The 23,733-nt window shown below is 42.2% G+C and overlaps 1 protein-coding gene across 3 annotated transcripts in view; it reads right to left on the reverse strand.

Annotated features, from left to right (window-relative positions):
• The window catches only part of adck1 (aarF domain containing kinase 1), a 63,200-nt gene that overhangs the window by 37,784 nt on the left and 1,683 nt on the right, over window positions 1–23,733 (reverse strand). For 2 of the 3 annotated variants that reach the window (XM_029493309.1, XM_029493308.1), the window contains exons 2-3: window positions 22,147–22,286; window positions 21,727–21,810 (exon numbers count right to left, since the gene is read on the reverse strand). The exons of the other annotated variant lie outside the window; for it this stretch is intronic. In XM_029493309.1, coding sequence (XP_029349169.1) covers window positions 21,727–21,810; window positions 22,147–22,278 — 216 coding nt within the window. In that variant the 5' untranslated portion in view covers window positions 22,279–22,286. The remainder of the gene's footprint in view (window positions 1–21,726; window positions 21,811–22,146; window positions 22,287–23,733) is intronic. 3 annotated transcript variants of the gene reach the window in all.

Below are 23,733 nucleotides of genomic sequence, written 5' to 3' on the forward strand. Positions count from 1 at the left end.
GGGGCAGTGACCTGGGACATTGAGAGGGATGTCCACAGTGCGCTCCCAGGAACCCAGATTCCTGATGAGCCGACCGGGGGTACAGCCCTTCGTCCAAGGCCCGCTCCGTTCCCGAGTCCTTAAGTGGGGGCACTCTTCCTTACTGAGCTGTCATCTCGGGGTGAGTAGAACTCTGAGCTTGATCACACAACGTTTCTGGTGGCCCTCCCCACAGGAGGATGCCTGAGAATTTGTCTCTGCCTGTCTTGTCTGTACCCGCAGTAAGGTCACCCGTAGCCCTCCAGTTGGACTTCTGAGACCCCTGCCTGTTCCGCATTGGCCATTGTCTCATACATCGATGGACTTTGTCACAGGGTTGCTTCCCTCAGAAGGTAAGACAGTGGTCCTCAAGTCATTGACCGCTTTTCTAAAATGGCCCATTATATTGCCCTGCCTAAGCTGCCCTCCGCTCAGGATACGGCGGAGGCAGTTCTGTTTCATGTTTTTCGGCTCCATGGTCTTCCCCAGGATGCTGTGTTGGACAGGGGTCCCCAAGTTCACCTTGCATTCCTGGAGAGAATTCCGCAGGCTAATCAATGCACCTTTTAGTCTCTCTTCTCTTCACCCATAGACCAACGGCCAGACAAAGAGGTACAACCAGGAGATGGAGACAGCTCTGCAGTGTATCACCTCCCAGAATCCTTCCAGTTGGTCCCGGCAGCTCCTCTGGGTGGAGTATGCTCACAACTCTCTCTCAGTGGCACCCATGGGCATGTCACCCTCCCAGTGTGTCTACGGCTACCAACCTCCGCTGTTTCCTGATGTTGAGGTGGAGGTCTCCGTCCCATCATCCCAAGCTCTGGTTCACCATTGTCGCCTCACCTGGAAGAGAGCCCGGGCAACTCTGAGGTGCTCCACTGCGGGAGCTACTGACTATCATTGTACCCCAGCTCCTCCCTATCGTGTGGAATAAAAGGTCTGGCTCTCCACTCTCGACTTACCTATTCGGGAGGAGTGCCTTAAGCTTGTTCCCAGATTTGTGGACCCATTCCCGATCTCAGGATCATCAGCCCAGCTGCTGTTCGTCCTTGCCTCCCTCGCACTATGAGGATCCATCCCACGTTTAATGGTTCCAGGTTGTCAGGACCAGCCGTCCTGCCAGCGTTTTGTGTATGACCCACTGCCTCCATTTGGATTAAAGTTCTTGCCTTACTGGACTCTGTACCTCTGCCTCGCTTCCCCTTTTCGCACCTGGGTTCAGCATCACCAGCTCTGACAGTTAAAAATTTCAACTCCTGTGGTAGTCATGCTGATGCTGTTAATGATTTCATTTTCTTACAAAGTTACTCCTGTGATCATAAGATGCATTTCCAGCATGATCTCTATTCAGATTATGCAATATCACATGGTCCAACAAACTAGATAATGATACTGACGTCCCTGACCTATTCCCTAATAGTGATGATGACTCTGATGGCATTATAGAAGGTGATTTGTAAATAAGGCAAGAGGTAAAAGGTTGCAAAGGACATTACAAAGTTGGAAGAGCAACGCCAACGGCTGTATAGGTGAGAGGAAGCAAAACATATTACCTGAATCATTGAACCAAAAAAGTTCCAAAAGACAAAAAAGGCAGAATAAAACTGACAGAGAACGATGAGGAAAATGACTGTGTGGTGCAAACTAGGGACAAGCGCTCTCCTGTTGATGCAATCTGGGACAAAAATGAAGCCAGTGCCAACCAGCACCTGCCAGGCCCAAGAAGATTCAAGCGACTGCAGGATACTGGAAGGAGAGCATCAGGCCATGAAAGGAGCCACGCCCAATGACTCCAATGAGTACAATGCAAAAACAAACACATCCATCCAGATAGTGCTAGGGCTCACACCAGATTTCCTACACCAGGTTCATGGCACACTAACTGTTACAAGTAAAAAACATGCTACGACATGAGTTAGACGAGACATGTACACTGCAAGCGGAATGGGAGACACCCCAGACCATATCAAGTGATGTTAAGTTAGAGGAAGCGACTACAATAGACAATTACACCTGTGTCCGTAGTGACAACAAAACTGATAGTTATGACTGACAAAACAGTAACTACTATCCGTACATTTACCACTAAGCCAATAGTTAGGATTATTAAGGTTGAGGAAATCACTCCAACTGCAGATAAGACAAAGAAGGATGAGCAAGATGTATATGATGACTATAGCCAGGAGCTGATCTAGACCAGCTGCTTAAACAGAGGAAGCAATGGAATGCTCCTCAGCAAAGACATAAGAGTGTGTGGCAGCACACTGGGGAGGCTGCTAATTATAATGGGTGTAATGTTATGTTATAAAGTATACAACTAGAAGGAGTAGTATGCACTGAGTCCCCTGATACAACTCCAATGGTAATTCCAGAGAAATATACAGCAGGTAAAATGTCTCTGTCTCTGTCCATTATGACATCATCAAGGAGTGGAATACAATATAGCGGGTAAAAGAAGTATTGAACACGTCACAATTTTTCTCAGTAAATATTTCTACTGAGATGAAATTTTCACCAGATGTTGGGAACAACTCATACAACCCAAACATTAGATGTCCTTAAATTAAGTTATGTGTAATAAAATGGAATGACACAGAGAAAAGAATTGAACAAATTCAATTTATTTAATATAGCCTTTGTTGGTAACAACAGCTTCAAGTCACCTCCTGTATGGAGAAACTGGTTGCATGCATTTCTCAGGTGGACCTATGGACTGCCTACTCTGAGTCTGGAATGAGTCATTACCCCAAGTAAAGGATTTCAAGTATCTTGGGGTCTTGTTCACGAGTGTGGGAAGTATGGAGTGTGAGATTGGCCGGAAAATTGGAGCAGTGGGAGCGGTACTGCAGTCTCTATATCGCACTGCTGTGACAAAAAGAGAGCTGAGCTGCAAATTGAAGCTCTCAATCTTCACGTCAATCTTCATTCCTACCCTCACCTATGGTCATGAGAACTGGTTCATGACCAAAAGAACAACATTGCGAATACAAGTGGGCGAAATGAGTTTCCTCAGCTGGGTGGCTGGCTTCTCTTTTAGAGATAGGTTGAGGAGCTCAATCATCCGAGAGGAATTCGGAGTAGAGCTGCTGCTCCTTTGCATTGAGAGGAGCCAGTTGAAAGGGCTTGGGCATCTGTTCAGGATGCTTCCTGGGCGCCTACCTCGGGAGGTGTTCCAGGCGTGTCCAGCTGGGAAGAGGCCCCCGGGGCAAACTAAGGACCAAGTAGAGAGATTATACCCTGGCCTGGGAACGCCTCAGAATCCCACAGTCCGAGCTGGTTGATGTCGCTCAGGAAAAGGAAGTCTGGGGCTCACTGTTGAAGGTGCTAGCCCCACGACCTGACCCCGGATAAAGTGGATGAAGATGGATGGATGGATGGATGGATTGCTCATGTGTGATATTGGCCCATTCTTCCACATAAACAGTCTTCAAATCTTGAAGGTCCCATGGGCCTCTACTAATCTTTAGTTCTTCCCATAGATTTTCTGTTGGATTCAAGTCAGGTGATTACAGATTCAAAAATTTACAAGCAGGCAGATAAAATTATTACATAAAACTTAAAATAATCATTGAATGAATTAAAAACTAAAAAAACTGCAGATAAAATACTTTCAGTTTTCATACGCACACCTAAATAGAGCTTTTTTCAGCCTGATTTAAACGTTGTCAGAGGTAAGGCCTGTCTCACATTTTCTGAAATACTGTTCCAGACTTTAGCTGCATTAAACTGGAATGCAGCCTCACCATGTATAGTCCTGACTCTGGGTACCACCAGGAGACCACTACCCCAAAGTTCTCAGAGCCCGAGGGGGTTCATATGGCTCAAGCATGTCAGAGATGTACTTTGGTGCTCAACCATGAAGAGACTTGTACACAAGCAGAGCTGTTTAGTCTATTCTCTGAGCAACAGGAAGCCAGTGCAGAGACCTTAGCACTGGACTAATATGGTCGTATTTCCTGTTTCTAATCAAGACTTGAGCAGCAGCATTCTGAATGTACTGCAGTTGTCTTATAGCTTGTTTAGAGAGTCCAGTAAGCAGGTGGTTACAGTAGTCCTCCTGGAGACAAATGCATGTATTAGTCTCTCCAAGTATGGTTTAGACACTATTCATTTGATTCAAGTCAAAGGTTGCTGACGCTCTGGATGGGAGACTTTTGGCCCATGTAGCTTACAAGACTTGTCCTCTGCATCTCATTCTTTCAGGACACCACTGAGAGCAGATTAATTTTTACCTCATCTCATCCCCCCTTGCTCCAATAATTCTTGGACAGCCTTGGCTGAGACTGCACAATGCCCATATTGACAGGTCAGCTGCAAAAGTTAGCTGAAGCTCATCATTATACATGCCTGCAATCTGCACTTCCTCCCGTGGAAACTGATATTCCATCTTCATCTGATCCAGAAACTCCTCTGATCTGGCGGTATCCGGGGGGCAGTGATAACAGCATGTGCATACCAACTGGCAGGGATCCTTCAATCTCACCCTGACACATGCCACCATCCCCACATGTCTAAAAGCCTCCACCATCGTCCACATCCCCAAAAAACCTGCCATAGCCAGTCTCAATGATTATAGACCGATAGCCCTGACGTCTGTAATCATGAAGTGCTTGGAGCGATCAGTCCCCCAGCACATCAGACACTGCCTCCCTCCCTTCCTCAACATACACCAGTTTGCCTACAGGGAAAACCAGTCCACAGAGGACACCATCCACCTCACGCTCTACACAGCACTGAATCTGGAGAACAAGAAGAGCTACATGAGGATACTCTTCATGGACTACAGCTCAGCTGTTGACACCAGCATCCTGGACATTCTCTTCACAAAAGTACTGGAACTACAGATCCCCCTCCCCACCCTGGTTCCCCTGGATAGAAAAAACTTCCTAACAAGTCTGTGAGACTCGGCCCCCACCACTCCTCCACATTCACACTCAGCACCGGCTCCCTTCATGGCTGCGTCTTGAGCCCACTGCTGTACACCCTGTACGCATACGACTGCTCTCGACTGCTCTCCGACCCACCCAACCAACTATATTATAAAATATGCAGATGACACCACTATGGTTGGATTCATACGTGATGAGGACGAGACAGCGTACAGGGCTGAGGTGAAGAAACTGTCGCTCAGAAACTGTTGATAAGGGAAAGAACCTGAGCCTGCACATCCATCAGACCAAATAACTTATTTTTGACTTCAGGAAAAACCGAGAGGCCCACACACCCCTCCTCATAAATGTAGAACAGGTGGAAACGGTCACCACCTTCAGGTTCCTGGGCACCCACATCTCCGTGGACCACTCCTGAACCTATAACACCAAGGCCCTGGTTAAAAAAGCTCAGCAGTGGCTGCACCTCCTGCACGTCCTGAGGAAGAACAACCTTGACACAAAGCTGGTGCTGGCCTTCGATCACTCCTCTGTGGAGAGTGTGCTCACATGCTGTCTGGGTGTGTGGCACGCAGTCTCCACAGCTGAGGACCGGAAGGCGGTGCAGAGGGTTATTAACACTGCCCTCTGCCCAGCCTGGAGCACTTATCAACATCATCGCAGCCTCAGGAAAACCAAAGCCATCACAAGAGACCCAACACACCCTGCACCCACTCAAACAGGGGATGCATTTGACCTGTTACCCTCTGGAAGATGCTTCAGGTCAATCAAATCACACACCAGACAACTGACCAGCCCACTGACCAACAGTTTCTTCCCCTGGGCCATCAGAACTGCAAACACCCAGAGACAAATGCACACACACAGCCTCCCATAAACCTCCCACCCCCGAATAACTATTTACCTCATCTCACCTTCTACTCTGTATTTTACCGGCAGCCAATGAAGAGCAGCTAACACAGGAGAGATGTGATCTCTTTTCCTAGTTCCTCTTAGTATTCGTGCAGCAGCATTCTGAATCAATGCCAATGACAATAAAGGACTATTGTCTCTGTTCTCTTTCCAACATCCCCCCTGAATATCATGACCTCAGTGAACTCCTACCCCCCTGCCCCCCACCCCCCCACCTTTATGATTGTGGAATTGACCTACTCCCAGGAGCTCCTCTCCCTACCAGCCATATGTACAGCCTGTCCCGTCCAGAGAAGTACATCAATGATTCCCTTGCAGCAGGTGTTTTTCACCCATCTTCCTCGCCTGTCTGAGCTGGGGGTTTTTTTAGTGTCAAAGAAAGATTCCACATTTGATCCTTGTACTGATTACCATAGCCTTAATAACGTCACTGTCAAGAAAAGAATCCTCTGCCTCTGATTAGCTCAGCCTTCGAGTCTTTGTATGGGGCCATAGTCTTCACTAAACTTGACTTACCACAGGAGTCTTCCAGGCTCTGGTTAATAATGTGCTTTGAGACTGACGCAACTATTCTGTCTTTGTCTATTTCGATGACATCTGATCTTCTCCCACAGCGTGAATTTGTGTGAATTTCATGTCAATTCTATGAGCTTCCTGGGGTACCTCCTTGAGGGCAGACAGGTGAAGATGGCTCCTGATAAGATCCAGGCAGTGGCAGTGTGGCTGACACCCACTTCAGTGAAGCAAATTCAATGGTTCCTGGGTTTAGCTTATTTCTACCGACACTTTATTAGAGTTCATTGTGGAAGCTTCAGATACTAGGGTTGGAGCATTTCTCTCCCAGTCTGCTGTCTCCAGCCTGGTTTGCTTCCGATCAGAAGCTCCATCCTTGTGCTGTTTTTCCTTTGTTATCTGTCCCCCACCGAACACAACTACAACATTGGTAACTGTGAGCTGCTTGCAGTTAAGCTGGCATTTTAAGAGTCGAGACATTGGATGGAAGGTTCAGAGCACCCTTTCATTGTCTGGACTAACCATAAGAATCTTGCTTACATTCAAAAAGCGAAACGCCGGAACTCATGCCTAGCTCGCTGGGCATTGTTTTTGGTTTACACTCACCTATAGCCCTAGTACAAGAAATGTTAAACCAGATGCATGTTGGTGAGGAGACTTCAGCTTCCTCGGACACCATTCTCCCTTCCTCCTGTGTTGTGGCAGCCGTTACCTGGGAGATTGAGTCTCTCGTCAAAGAAGCACAGCATACCCAACCTGATCCAGGTAATGGTCCCCATAATTGTGTTTTTGTGCCAGAGTCTGTTCGCTCCCAGGTTCTCCAATGGGGGCACTCGTCTCGCTTCGCCTGCCATCTTGGGATTGGTCTCTCCCTCCTGAAGACGTCCTTCTGGTAGCCTACCATGGATGCTGATACTCGAGCCTTTGTTACTGCATGCACTGTGTGTGCTTGTGGAAAGTTCAGTCACATCCCCCAGGTGACCTGCTCCGCTCACTGCCAATACCTGGCTGTCTGTTGTCCCATATTGCACCAGATTACCCCCATCCCAAGGCAACACAATACACTATACACACACAACACTATACTCACAATTTTTGACTGTTTCTCCAAAGCTGTACATTTTGTGCCCCTGCCTAAACTCCCCACAGCACTTAAGACTACCAAATTGCAGGCCCATCATGTGTTTGGTTTCCATGGCATCCCTTTGGACATAATTTCAGACAGAGGTCTGAGGTCAGTTCATTTCTCAGGTATGGAAATCATTTTGTCAAACTCTTGGAGCGTCAGTGAGTCTCTCCTCTGGTTTCCATCCACAGACAAATACTGAGTGGGCTAATCAGGATCTAGAAGCTGCCCTCCGTTGTGTGGTCGCTAAGAACCCCAAGAACCTTACCTGGGTTGAGTATACCCAGAACTCGCTGACCTGCGCTGCAACTGGTACGTTGCCTTTCACTAAGCTATCAACCCCCTCTGTTCCCAGCTCAGAAAGAGGAAGTATCCATGCCTTTGATGCAGGCTCACCTCTGGCGTTGCCACAGGATCTGAAAGGACACTCATGCTGCCCTGCTTCATACGGCCGACCGCAACCCACGCCTTGCAGACTGCCATAGGATCCCTGCTCCCATCTATTGACCAGGCCAGAAGGTATGGTTATTCTCTTAAGATATTTCATGAAAACTGACTCCAAGAAACTCACCATGCTGTATTTGCCCCTATGAGATCAAAACCGTCATCATTCTGTCTGTTCTTAAACAGAGGGTGCCCAGATCCATGAGGATCCATCCCAACCTTCATGTCTCCTAGTTGAAACCACTCTCCCTCAGTCCTCAGTCATCTCCTGGATTTTACCCCCCTCCTCCCACACTTATCAACCTCGCAATTAAACCCCATTTTTTTCCAAACCACCTTTTGACTCTGTGTTCTGTGTTTGGGTCCTCCTTGTTGATTGTAACAAACCCTTGCATGGAAAGTGACTTCACAAGGGAAGTGGCCTTTTACAACAGGTATCTACAGATACTAAATCCTTAACCCTCTGTACATTGTGTGTATATCTGCTGAGTGCTTTAGGAAGTAGTCACTCCTCACTCCTCTCTACAGAGCTCTGAGCTCAGTGTGACCGAGTGCCCCTTGCTGCAAGATATGTAATTAACAAAGACCAAGATGCCAAAGTCTCCTAGTGTTACTCTCACCAGGAGAGTTTTGTGGTTTTGCCTGCACCACACCACTTCAACAGCATGACTGCTCGATTTATTTGCGACTTAAGTTAAGATTTATGAATTGAATATGTGTCATATGTGAATATGTAAAGTGAACACATGAAAAAAGAATGTTGTCTTGTGACAAGCCTCTAGAGGGTGCTTCTGAAGCTATTTTTGAAACAAGGCCAAGCTGAAATCTGATTGTATGAATTCATGTAGCACTTAGTGTGTTTAAAAGCTGAAAAATTTTAATTGGTTATTGGCCTGTTACTTTTTCTGCATATGTAATGAAAGTGTTGGCCCTGTGGCTGATTCCCTGTAGTGGAGAGGAGGACTGGTGACAGACTCTGATGCCATTAAACACAAATGGTTAATAATTTACAACCCCCCACCACTTCCCTTTGTCATCTCTAGCTCACTGCCTGCACAGACTGTAACTACAGGAAAAAATAACTGATACAGAGAATTGGCAATAAAATACACTTACATTATGTTTATAAAATGAATGAGGAAATTATTAATGATATATTAATTACATGAAAGGAACGTTGCATCTTGGATTACAACAATCAAAAGAAAAGAAATGCGTGTAGCAGTGGCAGACAGGGACATGGCTCAAGTAAGAAAAAAAAAAGGATCCATCAATCTTAATAATTCAACCTGACGGCATCTTTCACCATGCTATTACATGAACATTGCATTGGAATGAAAGTAGAAAATGGTAGAAATATAATTGTTAATGACTGAGTATCATCGGGAACAGCGGTGAGACTACAAAGTTGCAAAAACCAGTTTACCCTCAACACACCAATGCATTTTTCCCCAAACTACATAATAGTTTCAAGCTATCTATAACCATGTAAACCTCATAATTTCTGAAATATCACAATAATCCAGTGCCTATTTGTGTACAGGAATATATGTTGATAGTTTTAACTATTTCTCTTGTTCAGTTAAGCCATTAAAATACTCTCAATACATTATCAATATATATAGTATTGGGCAGTTACTTTGTGCCATTCTGTGATTATTAGGTAACTGACATTCCAAATACTTAGCAATATACACTAATTCTGACTTATTTTGGCTAAAGTGTGTGAGTGCTGTGTGCAACCAGACATACTGCAGACAGCAGGGCCCTAAACTGGATCCCAGCTGCTACTGGGATTAGATATCTATGAACAAGGCCTATTTATTATTGGGGTGTTCATGATTACGTCGTTACTTAGCTCACTGAGGCCTATCTAGCTGGCTGTCACAGTGGAGAGCAGGGACTATGTGTAACTGTGCGTATTTGCAAAGTTAAGCCTGTGTAGTTAAGAGGCCTTGTCTACAAGCATTAAGTACTATAGCAGTAAAGCCGTCAGAGTTTGCAAAGCTACTAGAAAAAAATCCTCCAACAATGAATATATGATACAGAATGTATCTCATATCTTTGGTGAACCACTTATTAAGGAATTCCTTTATTTGGACACAGCCCATCAGCAACATAACAAAATAGGGGAAAAAATACTAACTTTGTAAATAAATTTGTATAAATGTACACTTCCTATAATGGGGTTCTTTTCACTCACAGCAAAAACAATGTGGGATTTGGTAGCAAATGTGGTTTGTAATAAATAAATAAATAAATGTGAAGAGGGAACAAGGTACTGAAAGGTTGCAGCATTCAGGTAGATTATTAACTGGGAGTCACAGCTAATTTCATGCTCTGCATTTTATTGACATGCTTCAGTAATTGTGCCTTAGTGCCACATTGCAGACATGCTCTCTACCATGAGCCAGTGGATATTAAGCAACAGCATGAATCAGTGAGGCCAACTTCCTGTAAAAAAGAAAACCAAATTGGTCATTGATGCATGCAGCACCATATTGCCGACAGTAACAATTTATTGTTAGGTTACCTCAACTTGCCATTGTAAGAATTAAAGGAAGACAAATGATGTAATGTACACTGATCAGGGAAAGTGGATGTCAGGCGGTTAATGTTTGAGAGGGAAGAAAAAAAAAAAAGATGTTTTGGTCCTCTTGGTTTCCTGCCCATTTGCACTGTATTTTGTTCTCACACCAAAACAGATATTGTCTGGTGTATTTTTAATTTATAATTAAATTTACATTCAGAAATGTCCTCATTTTACACAGAGCTGTTGCGATGTTAAATCAATATTAACTCACAATACCACTTAATTAATCATTTGCACATTATTGATAATTCAGTAAAATATGTTTAACCTCTGAAATTGGTCATAACATAATCTTTCAACAGAAAAAGGTTTTCTTACCTATTCCCAGGCTGTCTCTTCATCCAAAAACATTAATTGTTTCAAGAGCCACAATGCAAATGCTTTTAATTAATACTTCATTGTGACATCCTGGGTTTACATTTAAAAGTATGCATTCATTGTGTATGTTTTATTAATTCATTCATTCATCTTCTATCACTTATCTGTTTCTGGGTCATGGAGCCAATCCCAGCTCACAATGGTTGAGGTCGGGGTCAGACCTACGGACTATTTAGAGTCTTTGGATGGTGGCTAGTGGAGAAGGTGCAAACTCTGCACAAAAAGGCCCCAGGCCTGGGAACCAAACCTGCAACCTTCTTGTTATAGGGCAATGGCACTAAACACTATGCCGCTGTGCTGTATGTTTTATTGTTTAACCAGAATAAATTCAAATCCAGACTATTGTGAAATAAGAAACACAGCTGAGGCTCATGAATCAAGACCCATAAGAACCTTGTGATTAGCAATATGGCCAAATCTTGATGATTCCGCCCTTCTCAAAAAGAAAGTAATAAAGCAGATTATGATTTTATGGACTTTTTTACAGAAAAAATTATAACAGTCAGAGAAAGAATTCATCAGCTCTTACCTACATTAGACAATAATCTTCTACTGAATTCAGCAGCTCCTGAATCAACTGCAACACCTATTTTACATCTGGAATCACTCTCACCTCGGAATCTCTCAGAGCTAGCTTCTATAGTTTCATCATCTAAACCAGAGGTGTCCAACTCCAGTCCTGGAGGACCACTGTCCTGCATGTTATAGATGTTTCCTGCTCCAACACACCTGATTCAAGTGATCAGTTTGTCATCAAACTCTGCTGAAGTCTGATCAGGAGCCACTCATTTGATCTAAACCATCAACCTGTCTATTAGACCCAGTGTTGAATAGCCTCTTCAAAGAGATTTTCTACTTAATTGAGCCATTCATTCTAGATCTGATGAACTAGAGGTTATCTTTGGGTTATGTACCTCAGACTCTTAAGACTGCAGCCATGAAACCCCAACTTAAAAAAACAAATTTTGATCCAAATTTTGGCCAACTATAGACCCATATCAAACCTTCTGTTCATTTCTAAAATCATCGAAAAAGCAGCAGCAAACCAATTACACGACCATCTGCATAGGAACGGTTGTTTCAGTCAGGATTTAGAGCTCGACACAGTACACAAACAGCGCTGTTTAAAGTCTCCAATGATATTCTAATGGTTTCGGACAATGGATCAGCCTTCATACTTCTCCTCTTAGATCTCAGTGCTCCATTCAACACCATTACACAGCACAGCATTAACTTTCACTGTTATGCAGATGACACTCCAAGCCATTACTTTGGCTTCCAGCTCCACTGTAAGAAACCTTGGAGTAACTTTTGACCTCACTTCTAGGCTGGACTACTGTAACTCATTATCTGGATGTCCAAACAAATCTCTGAAAGGCCTTCAATTGATTCAGAATGCTGCTGCACGAATAACTAGGAACTAGGGAAAGAGATCTCTCTCCTGTGTTAGCTGCTCTTCCCGGTAAAATACAGAGTAGAATTTATTATTTAGTAGAATCCTTCTGTTAACATATAAAGCTCTTAATGACCAAGCTCCATCATATCTCAGAGAGCTCTTAGTTCCTTACTGTCCTAGTAGGCCACTCTGCTCTCTAGATGGAGGTTTACTTGTGATTCCTAGAGTCTCCAAGAGTAAATCTGGAGGCAGATCTTTCAGGTATCAGGCTCCTCTTTTATGGAACCAACTTCCAGTATCAGGGTCCGGGGGGGGCGGACTCTTGAGCAATTTTCAAGACCAGGCTTGAAACCTTTCTGTATGACAGAGCTTATAATTAAAAAATTAAAGGTCATTCAGTCTTAAACTCTGCTGCCCCTCCCTCCCTTGCATGCGCTAACATGCAAGGGGAGCCAACACAGTTCTAAGCATCTTTAACTATTTTCTAACCATGTTTCCTGAAGTCTCTGTCTCTCCCAACTCCTCTCCTCTCCCTGTCCTCATCCTGCAGGTGGTGAATCATCGCCACATCTTCATGGACTTCATGCAGCATCATGTGTTCCTGCCTGCAGCTGTATTGAATATCCCCTCCTCCTGCTCTCATCTCTTCCTCTACTATACTCTACCCCAACCATTGCTATCATCATCCCAACTTTCCCTAAAATGTCCAGAGGGGATTAATGTCAAGGAATCATGTCAAGTAAAGGCCAAAGCAGCAAAACAAAATGATATGAGTATGAAAGGATGTCAGAATACAACCAGTAAGTACAACTATTATCACCGCTACTACAGCTTTAGTCCTAATTGTAGCAGCTAATGCAGCAACCTGTGTGATGAATCTGTCAAGCAGATATGAAAATTAGCTGACACCAGGCTTGTTGCAAATACAACAATAAAATGTACACAACTTTCCATCAGTTGCTTTCTTATAATGATTTGGTTTGGTTTAAACAGGCTGCACATAACACATACAGATATTCACCAATGAAGGATGTAGAAGAGAGAAGCAACCAAAACATAAGAAAATGATTCGGTATAACATGGAACATTGTTCCTGTTGTAAAGGATCTTTATCTCTCTCATGAGGAGAACATAGAGTCATAAAATTAAGTGGCAACATTACAAGGCCAAAATTCTTTTAAAATAGTGCACCAACTGCCAAAGAGACATTTTACTTTTTAGGGCCAAAGCACCAACTTGTGTAGTTGGCCCAGCAACTTTCTTGCTGGGCAGAAACCAGTGCCGAACTATCTATAGGCCTGGAGACCCAAAAGCAACACAGCAGTGTTTCAAGATAGAAAAATACTGTAAGATGAGATTTAATTTGTGTTGTGTGGTTGAAAAACGTGTTGTTTGTATTTCTTGATGGAGGGGGAACTGTATCTTCAATATTTGTTTAGTGATCTGTGTTTACCATCCTCAATCTGATTAAAATATGTAATTGAGAAATAATACATGGTTAAAAAATAAAAATAAATACACAATGATTATCTAAAAATATATTTCATGAATTGCTTTCTTGTGCTGTTTTATACACGTGTTGGTGTGCTTTGAGACAGATCTGTCTATTCAGCAGCTTCTCTATTCATGCTGCTCAACTGAGGGATGCAGTCATTGCTGACATCTGCTGGTGGAAAGCTGAAGTCTTTTCCTGTCTGAAACATAATACTATGGCTGAGTTAATACAAACTATACACAAAAAGAAAGTCTTAATCATCCAACTATCTCTAATTTGAAGAACCTTTTACTGAACTTTTTTTTAGAGAAGAATATTGTACTCTTGAGGGTAATCCTTTCGCCTGGCCGTAGAAAATGTTGACCACTTGTTATCCTTTTTCATTTCATGGTGAATATTTTAATGTCTGATGCATTAATATCTATGTGGTCTGTTCAGACAACTGCACTGGAATGCCTTGTGAAAAGTTTGCCCTTCACTGTGGCATCTGGGCTGTATGGCACTCAGTTTTTTCTACTCCTCTCTCCACTTTCTACAATATTGGCTAAACTGCACAACACAACTCAATCCTGAATATGGAACAGTCCCTCTGAAATTTAAATATATCACAGCCATACAAAGTTATACTGTTATGAGTTACAGCTATAAAGGATCAAGTCAAATCAAATCAGATTTATTTATATAGCACCAAATCATAAGAAAGTTGCATCAAGGCACTTTACATACAGAGCAGGTCTAGACCAAACGTTTCATAAAGGATGAACACACAAAATACAAACTTTGTGCATGATGCTGCTGCACAGATGTCAGTCACACCTGGAGACCACTGGGGGCACAGTGAGGGTCATATTATTTTTTTACTTTTCTAGTGCTTTCAACACCATCCAGCCATTACTGCTCAGGGAGAAGCTGGAAGGAGCTGGAGTGGGTTGTAACCTGGGTGCACGGACCAACTACCTCACCAACAGACCACAGTATGTGAGGCTTCATGACTGTGTGTCCAATCTGCTAGTCTGCAGCACGGGGGGCTCCAAAAGGACAGTCTTATTGCCATTCCTCTTCACCCTGTACACATCAGACTTCACACACAACATGGACAGCTGCCACCTCCAGAAGTTCTCAGATGATACAGCCATTGTTGGATGTGTATCTCAGGGGAACGACCTGATGTGCAGAGAAGTTATCACCAACCTAGTCGACTGGTGTGAATGGAACCACCTGCACATTAATACTAGTAAGACAAAGGAGGTGGTGATCGACTTCAGCAGGAAGCCACACCATGCCGTGCCAGTGAACATCTGGGGTCTGGACATAGAGATTGTGCAAGAGTGCAAATACCTGGGTGTTCACCTAAACAATAAACTGATCACTTAACACTGAGGCACTGTACAAAAAGGGTCAGAGCCATCTCCACCTACTGAGAAGACTGAGATCATTTGGTGGAGGTCTCTGCTCAGGACCCTCTATGACTCTGTGGTGGCCTCTGCCATCTTTTATGCCGTGGGCTGTCGGAGCAGTGGAATTTCCGAGAGGGACAGGAAGATGCTCAACAAGCTGGTCAGAAGAGCCGGATCTGTCCTGGACCGCTGTATGGACACCATTGAGGAGGTGGTTGAGAGTAGAACGTTAGCCAAACTGACATCCATCATGGACGACCCCTCCCACCCCCTTCATGACAATGTGGGAGAACTAAGCAGCTCCTTCAGTAACAAACTTGCAGCTGAGGTGCAAGAAGGAGCACTATGGCAGGTCATTCATCCCAACAGCGATCATACACCACCTCCCTGTCACTGCATTACTGGAATTTTTTTTTTCTCTCTGTCACCTTATCTTTATCACGGCCAATTTATATTTTTGTTTGTATTTTGTTTATATTCTATTTTTTTTTATACTTATGGCTGCTGCTGTAACAATGAATTTCCCATATGTGGGATAAATCATGTACTCTTATCTTATGTAGTAGCAATTTTTCTATCAGTCTGATAATTTATTAAGTGCCTTTATGATTTTTGATCAATGTTTTATGTTGAAAAATGTTTACCATTTATAACTTCTGTCATTTTTCAGCAGAGAATTGTGGTTTCAGACATGGAGGTACTAACGCTCATTGTCTGCATGTGCTAACAAGTGTACTCTGATGAAGTCCGTAGAACCACATTATCTGTTATAAACACAAATTACATGCTCTCATAAAATCCAATCCATTAATCTGACAAACAACTGAAATTGGTTTCAAGACAGCAAAATTGTTAGAAAGGCTGAAAATTTAGTTCAGTTATTAATGAGAAGCACCATGGTGATCTCACAACTCATGTGAGTGTGAATATTTTCCACTCAGAACTGGTATCCTGATGTTTATGCCTAGCAAAAAATGTTGTCTCTGAAATGCTCCAAAGAATGCACTGACTTCCATGACCTGTTGTCACATGCTCAAATGCCTCAAACAGTGAAGATATAGAAGTCATTGTTAGAGTAGCTGATGCTGGGAAGATTTTTTTTCTGGTGAATAGTTACTAATCAGGCAGTCTTTGATTTCCTTGTCCACAGTGCTTTCATATACTATGGTGACCTCAGACACATTCACTGTAATTGGAGTAAAAGACAACTTTTTATCTCTAACCTTGGGAGTGTTGAAAGATAATTTACATCATACTGAGCAGATGTTCAAGTGAATCAGGATTTTGTTCTCTCTTTCATCTCATTTATAAAAAGCTACATTGAAAATGGCTGCTTCCCCCTAATCAGGTTCACCCTCCTACCTTCTCCTTGTACAGCTGATATACCTTCACTGTCCATTTCATAATTTTTTGTTTACCCTCCCCTTTACACACATCCTATAAAATTGCTTTTTGACTTGGAGTCTGCTATCATCACAGTGTTTGTCCTTTGCCCCGGACATAGAGTTGTAGATTTCAAAACCTGTGCTAAACTGCATTTTGTGAACAAAGCATGTGGTCCAATGAATCTCACTAAGGTTAAGATCAAGTGATTTACTGTACGATTCAAGACAAGAATCATAACAGGGTAGAGAAGAAGCCCTGTACATGTAAATCTCTAATATTCTCCTGCAAGTGTTAAGTCCTCCTAATTTTCTTCACCAAAACAACATGATGCTGGAAACTATTTAATTTAGCCTGTATAGTAGGGTTGAGCCAGATACTTGGCTGAAAAGAATGTCTGGTACGAATATAGCAATTTTGACGAGTATGCATACCATACGAGTAATATGAGCTCAGGCTGAAGGAAAATCCTCCTCAGGGTGTCCTGTGATAGGACAGAGCGCAACGCGTCATACTCTCAAAGCCACGCCCACCAGAGGGGAACACACTGCAGCACAATCTAAAAAATACTGTCCAGTAGTTATCTTAAAGCATTATTTCTACAAGGAGTATTTTAACATGCTAACTGTACCTGAGAAAAAAAAATGGTACAATAAAAAACTTGCGTGTCCCGTTTCTCATTCTCACTGTTTCTTCACTAGGTCACACACACACCCTTTGTCCCTCATTTAAAACAAGTCTCTAGAAACATCCTGTCGGATGCAGAAAAAATTGTTACTTAGTGACCTCTAGACTACTCTAATTCATCACTATCAGGATGTCTCAACAATTATCTGTAAAGCCTTCAACTACAGGTGCGTCTCCGTGTTCCCGCTGAGTACCTGCTGCTGCTATAGTTACCTTTACCTTATCACTTCCAATTGTAACCTCTTCTCCCCTTTTGTTAATATTTACTATTTCACATTTAGTGCTACCAGGTTGCACACACTTAGTGTTTTTTCTATGTTTTGTTTTATTTACCATGGCATCTACTCTCCAACTCGTGTTCTTACTCCATCCCTCTGCTGAGTTTCCCCTTCCTCTCCTTCATGCTTGCTCTCACTGCCTCTGCTTCTCTCCCCTCCAGATGAAAATCTAGTTATCTCTGGTTTATCACATCTGCATTATTCCAAATCATGCACTCCAAATATCCACCAAGAACAAAATGTGCAGCTCATTGGAGGGTGAGACATGTACTGTACATACTTTGTGGTTGCTAAGTTGTTCAAAAATATTGGGTTTCACTTATTGCTCTGACATTGTATTTATTTTTATTTTCTAGATTAAAAACACTGTAAACCAGAAGAAGCAACACAGAAAGTCCCTCTCGTGTGTTTGGGTTGTTCCAGAGCTGATTTTAAGTTTCTATCTTTATCTGATCAGGAGTTCTGCTCATTCTTTTGAGCATTAATAATAATAAAAAAAAAACAGCTGCAAACCATCTATTGCTGTAAATATCATTGTCCATGTCTCTCTGTCTTTCTTCTGCCACAACAATAAAGTCAGACTGACTTTTCCTCAATCTGAGGTCAAACATTAGTTAAGGAGCAAAGCTCCAGTCAAAGGGCCAGATTGAACATGGGTGCTCTTACTCTTAAGACAAGGTGATTTTTGGATTCATATATGCTTATGTTTTACTCTCTGCATCCACAAGGCTCCACTGGGGTATAAATCATGGAAAGGTAATTTTAAGGTGCAGAGTGTGGCATAGATAGTCATGTACACAACATTTTGTGATGGTGGGGTTAGATAAACAGGAAAAAACATATAAATGATGGTGGTTTTGAAGAGGTTGGCACTGAGCCTTCATTGCCATCACAGCCGTGTCAGACTCACCACTCAGCACCCAAGGACCCTCAGGGTTGCATTTTCTTGTATTCCAGCTAAGACACACCTATTAATAATGCAATTTCAGCTGCCACCAATGACTATTTTTCCTTTAATTCAAATGTAGTTTTTTTGGGCCAGTTAAAGCAAAAAATGGCAAAAAATTACAATGATGAATGAGTAGAAGTGCATCTTTAATTTATTTTTATGTTTGATCTGACAAATCAACATATTCTAACCCTAATACTGCTACCACATACTTGCCACAAGTTGATGACATTTCCAGAAATAATGCATTGTTCGTGTGTTTTTTTAAGTAGCACTTCTGTTATAACCAGAGTGTCGATATCCTTTGTGAACCTATCCTAATTTTCCCAACTTGTCACCATTGTTCTGTAAATGAGGTCCCTAGTATAGTCATCGTTCACAACCACGCCCACCCTTCCACCACACACACCTAGTAGGCCTGCTTTTACATTTTCCATCAATCTTTATATGAACTTTTTATCTATCTATTTTCTTATTTTGTTGTTTTCACCAGGATTTCTGTGTTTGTTGGCAATAAACGTCAAAAATGTCAACTTTGCATGCTCGAGATGCGCTGCACAACACTCTTGCATTCAGACTTTCAGAGGGTCAAACTTTGTATCATCACAGGATTTTTGTCATGTAATACACGTCTTCAAAGTTAGGTCTTTAGGTGGCACCATGAGCCTGAATGACTGGCTGCTTAGGTGACTTTTGAGTGAAGCTTGACAGCTCTTCCAAGAGACAAGCTAAGGGTTCCAAACTAACAATAAGGAAAATTAAATGCGGCAACCAGAGCCAATTAACTATGTAGTCAAATGTGTCCCTCACCACAAGAAACAAGAAATAAGAAACAAACATACAGTTTAAGTATGAAATAATCATTGTATGGCACAAATGCTATAAATATTCCATCATTTAAAAGTATAATATATAAACTTATAGTGGACATACCTGGACTGGCATCAGACAAGCCATTAGACAAATTCCTTGTGAGGACATACAGAGTTATTGACTGGAAACTGACGATTTGTTAATCTCCCTATCATCAAACAGTAAGATTGATAGAATACATAGACAAACGAACCAGCCTTATTCAAGCCAGAGAAACATATACAACAGCCCCTGGATTGATTGTCACATTTCACTCACCACTGATTACAAAAAGCACTTTCTGAGCTTGCAGAGGAAAAAATTAATTTTCAGTAGATAGCATCAATTGAGACAGCAGTTTTGTTTACCGTGCACTTGCTTATATATGTGCACCACTGCAATGTATTTGCCTTAAACTTTGACTAAGGGGGCTAAGACATGAAAAGGGCACTTCTTGTTGCTTCATTCACTGAAGGCCTGTATCCTTCTGAATACCTGTATAAGGCTCTATAAGGAACTTTTAGTTCCTGATAATTCTCTTGGAGGAACTAAAAGGTTCTTGGGACCCTTTGTCTGTGGCTTTCCCCTTGCTGCCTCAAGTCAAAGGGGGATTATGTTAATAAGACACCTGACATATGCAAAAGCTTTCAAAGTAACCACCAGCTGATAGGTAGCAGTTAAAAGAAAACAAAGGCCATATGAGAACATGATTCTATGTTAAGTAAAAATAAAGAGCTCATTGTCAGTCCAGCAGTCAATATGTTTTCTTCACTTTTTCTGTCTTGAGGCAAAACTCTTCAATCGTGAAAAGCCATCAAAGAATGATATAGTATAGTATAGCATTATATAGTAGTTAGCCTGCAGCTTCAGGAGGGTGTCAGGGGAAGAAAAGGGAAGGAGAAAGAGATCGCAGACGACATCACCATAGTTGATTATTACAATATCTCCACACAATAGCCGAGCTGGCGAACGGAGTTCAAGGGTCAGGTATTCGTCCTTCAACTAGTGATATTGCGCAATCACTGATCATGGTGACGGCCGACACAAGATCTGTATCACCAATCAATTTTGCGGCTTGTGGAATTTAAGGGAAATAAAACAAAGCAGACAAACAAATAGAACTCAATCCCAGGTAAACAAAAGACACGATAAAACAAAATGCAATGCACACTATTCTAATTGTCTCTGCCTTAGACATGAGCCTCTTACTTTGGTTGCGCCGCTCCTCGGAGTGAGAGAGTTAAAGAGAGAGAGGGATCCGCTCTGAGTGTCCGCAACACCTTCAGGAGGGACATGCAGGCCTCTCTATTGTTCTTTTCAGAGCACGTGGAAGGCGATCCCAACACTGTTGTAGAACTTTGTCCACATACTTTAATGTTGCCTGGATGTTCTTGTCTTTATAGCCAGTGACTGTTCTTCTCCCCTTCATGCCCCTCTGCTGGTGATACTGTACTGTAGCTTCCTCTTTGCTACAATCCTCCTAAAACTCACTTTGCACCTCTTCCTTTCACCAACCATGAAATATCCTCTTCTGACTGAGAAAGATCTTGAAGTTGCTTTTGATCATGGGTTTGTTGTATGGAAAGCAATATATCTACACAGAAGGTAGGCAAGTCCAGAAGTCAGTGAATTGGGAAAGGTCAGAGCTATCAAGACCTTTTTGTCCTGCCTGTGATCAGATACCACACTAGCATGATAAACTGCCCAGAGGAGGACATAGAAACTACTGATAATAAAACAAGGAAGAATCTCACAATCCCTGGACAGTTTCCCCAAAAGACCAGCACCCTAAGGTCTGCTGCACACTTAGCAAAAGGAAAGAGGCCAAGGACTAATGATGCTGTCTCTTCCTGGCTATTTCATCTGACAAAGTTCCATGAGTAGATCAGGAAGTCATGAAGTGACTCACAGGACAAGCCCTGCATGGTATGCACCAATGGCAGATAAAAGAAAGCGGTTGATATAGAAAGTCTCACCATCTCCCTACCTTTGCCTTGCCCTTGCCTAGTCAAAGATATCTCATAAATCTACCTCCCAACCAAATAGAGAAACCTGTTGTTTAGATTGTTAACAATCACCAGGTATACAATCCTGCTAAACTGGAAATCAAAGGAGATATTACACATCAACAATTGAAGTTACCTTCTCATTGTTTTTATCTCAACAGAGAAAATAACAGTCCATCTCAAGAACAACATATTGAAACCTTGAACCAATTGAAACCCATCATTCCTGAGGGCAGAGCCTACACACATCTCTACAAGCCCCCAAAAAATATAAAAGGGAATGACGCTTGATTAGAAGTGATAGTTGTACTGTTGATTATTGTTGCTCTGAGTTATTATTCTTGCCATCAGCTTATTATTATGAGTTTATTTATTATTAGTATTAAAAAAACACAACATTTCTGATCTACCTTGGACTTGAGCGCCCAGTATTCCTCTGTTCCATACTCCACGTGTTTGAACGCAGTCAGATAATCATAGCTGATGACCGCCGTCTGTTGACACAAGAACCAGAACATGTAGGAGGTTGCGTTACCACAAACCACAAATTGTAAAATGAGTTAAAAAAGTACACAGATTTTCATCGGAGGTCAAATTATGGAATCGTACTGTCATTGTCAGATGTTGAATTAACATGAGTGGTATGATTTCTGAGAGCACTGGGTGACAGAACCCCACTTCCATTGGTATAGATTGGTTGATATTGTATCATTTAATTTGTGAAACACATCTCTGAATAAAAAAACTCAATCAAACAGACAAGTAACATTTAAAAAAAATTCACAATCCCCAAATAAAGACTCTCAAGACAGGGGTTTTAAGAAACTCACAGTGGCTGCAGCTCGTCCAAAGCGGATGACGCTCAAGTCATTAAGGTCCAGCTGTCTGCTGTTCAAATAAAACCCAGAGGATGCAAACAGTGCTGTAGCCAGAGAGGACAATTTGAGGAGCCGACCAGCCATGAGAGGCACTGTGGGACGAAGAATGACCGTAAAAATATGGTAAAATGAAACCTCCCAAAGTGAGTTTATGAAAAAAAGAGCGTAACATGCAGAGAAAGCTGAAAGCATGCCAATGGTTCATCAATGTAGAAATATGACAACATTGAAGATCCCCATTTCCCTTTGTAGCAGTGCCAGAACAACTGTTCACGGTCTAATAGCTCCCCTGCCTTCAGAGCAACTACCATCCTAACAAGTGACACATTGATAGTCTGACCTGTCTTTTCATATTTTTGTCAATGTCGGTCTGCCTTTAGGGAAACATTGGATTCTTTCCTCTAATAAGACACTCGGAACTTAGATGTGCTATTGCTATCCTGGTCTATGACACATTTTCCAGCCTTTTTAAATTCTAAAGCTGACTCTAAAGCTCACTGGATACTGACTGGCCCCAATGCACTTCTAATGCAACAATACATACAACTTTTCAGAGGTCAACCAACAATGTAGACAGCTGGTGAGCATAATTCACAGACGTGCTAAATATGGGATGTTCCCAGTGTGCAGTGTTTAGTACGTAACATAAGTGTTCCCACGAAAGAAAAACTATGAACTACAATGAACATGTGAGCATCAAAACTGCCCAACAGAGCTATGGCAGTCTGCTCTGACCAATCCGGTTTCCTTTGATGTTATGTGGATGGTGTGTTTTATCTCTTACACAGAGATTACATGTCACCAGGATGTATTATGGAAAGACAAGCTGATGGAGAGAGTGTGATGCTTTTTGGCAGTTTGGGAGGAAAACCTTGTGTCCTTCATTCATGTGAATGTTACTTTAACGCTTAACCCTGACCTTAGCCTCATTCAAACCAATTTGAGTCTTTTGTGGAAACAGTGTCCCATAATATCAGTGTCCCCTTTCAGCAGGATAATGCTTCCTGCCACACTGCAACAACAGTTCAAGAATTGTTTGAGGAATAGCAATCAGTTCAAGGTATTGACTTGGCTCTACATTCCCCAGATTTCATTTCAATTCAGCATCTGTGCTTCAAAAATATCTGATCCATGGAGGGTTAGGGGATCTTGGTCCAGATACCACAGTTCTAGGGTCATTTTGCTGCCACTCTTGACATGCCTTGCACATGAGATGGTACAGAGATTGTGTATTGCGGCCACATCCGTCCCTCAATGCCAATCTTCCCTAAAGACTAGCTGAAACTATTAACTGTTTTTCTTTTTGTGTTACACATGTTTATTTATTGTTATTGTTTTTATGTATTTATTTATTTTTTTGTATTTATTGGTGTTTCACACTAAATAGTTAAAAGTTGATGAATAAATAAGTATACAATCAGAGATTTGTTTTTGTACTTGTTTATATGTATTTATTTTTGGAACACTCTGCTCAATGTTGAGTATAAAAAGATATATAAATTATGAACATTTTATATAATGTATGTTTTTTACATTGAG

This window comes from Echeneis naucrates, chromosome 22 (assembly GCF_900963305.1).
Source record: "Echeneis naucrates chromosome 22, fEcheNa1.1, whole genome shotgun sequence".
Classification (NCBI taxonomy): Eukaryota; Metazoa; Chordata; class Actinopteri; order Carangiformes; family Echeneidae; genus Echeneis; species Echeneis naucrates.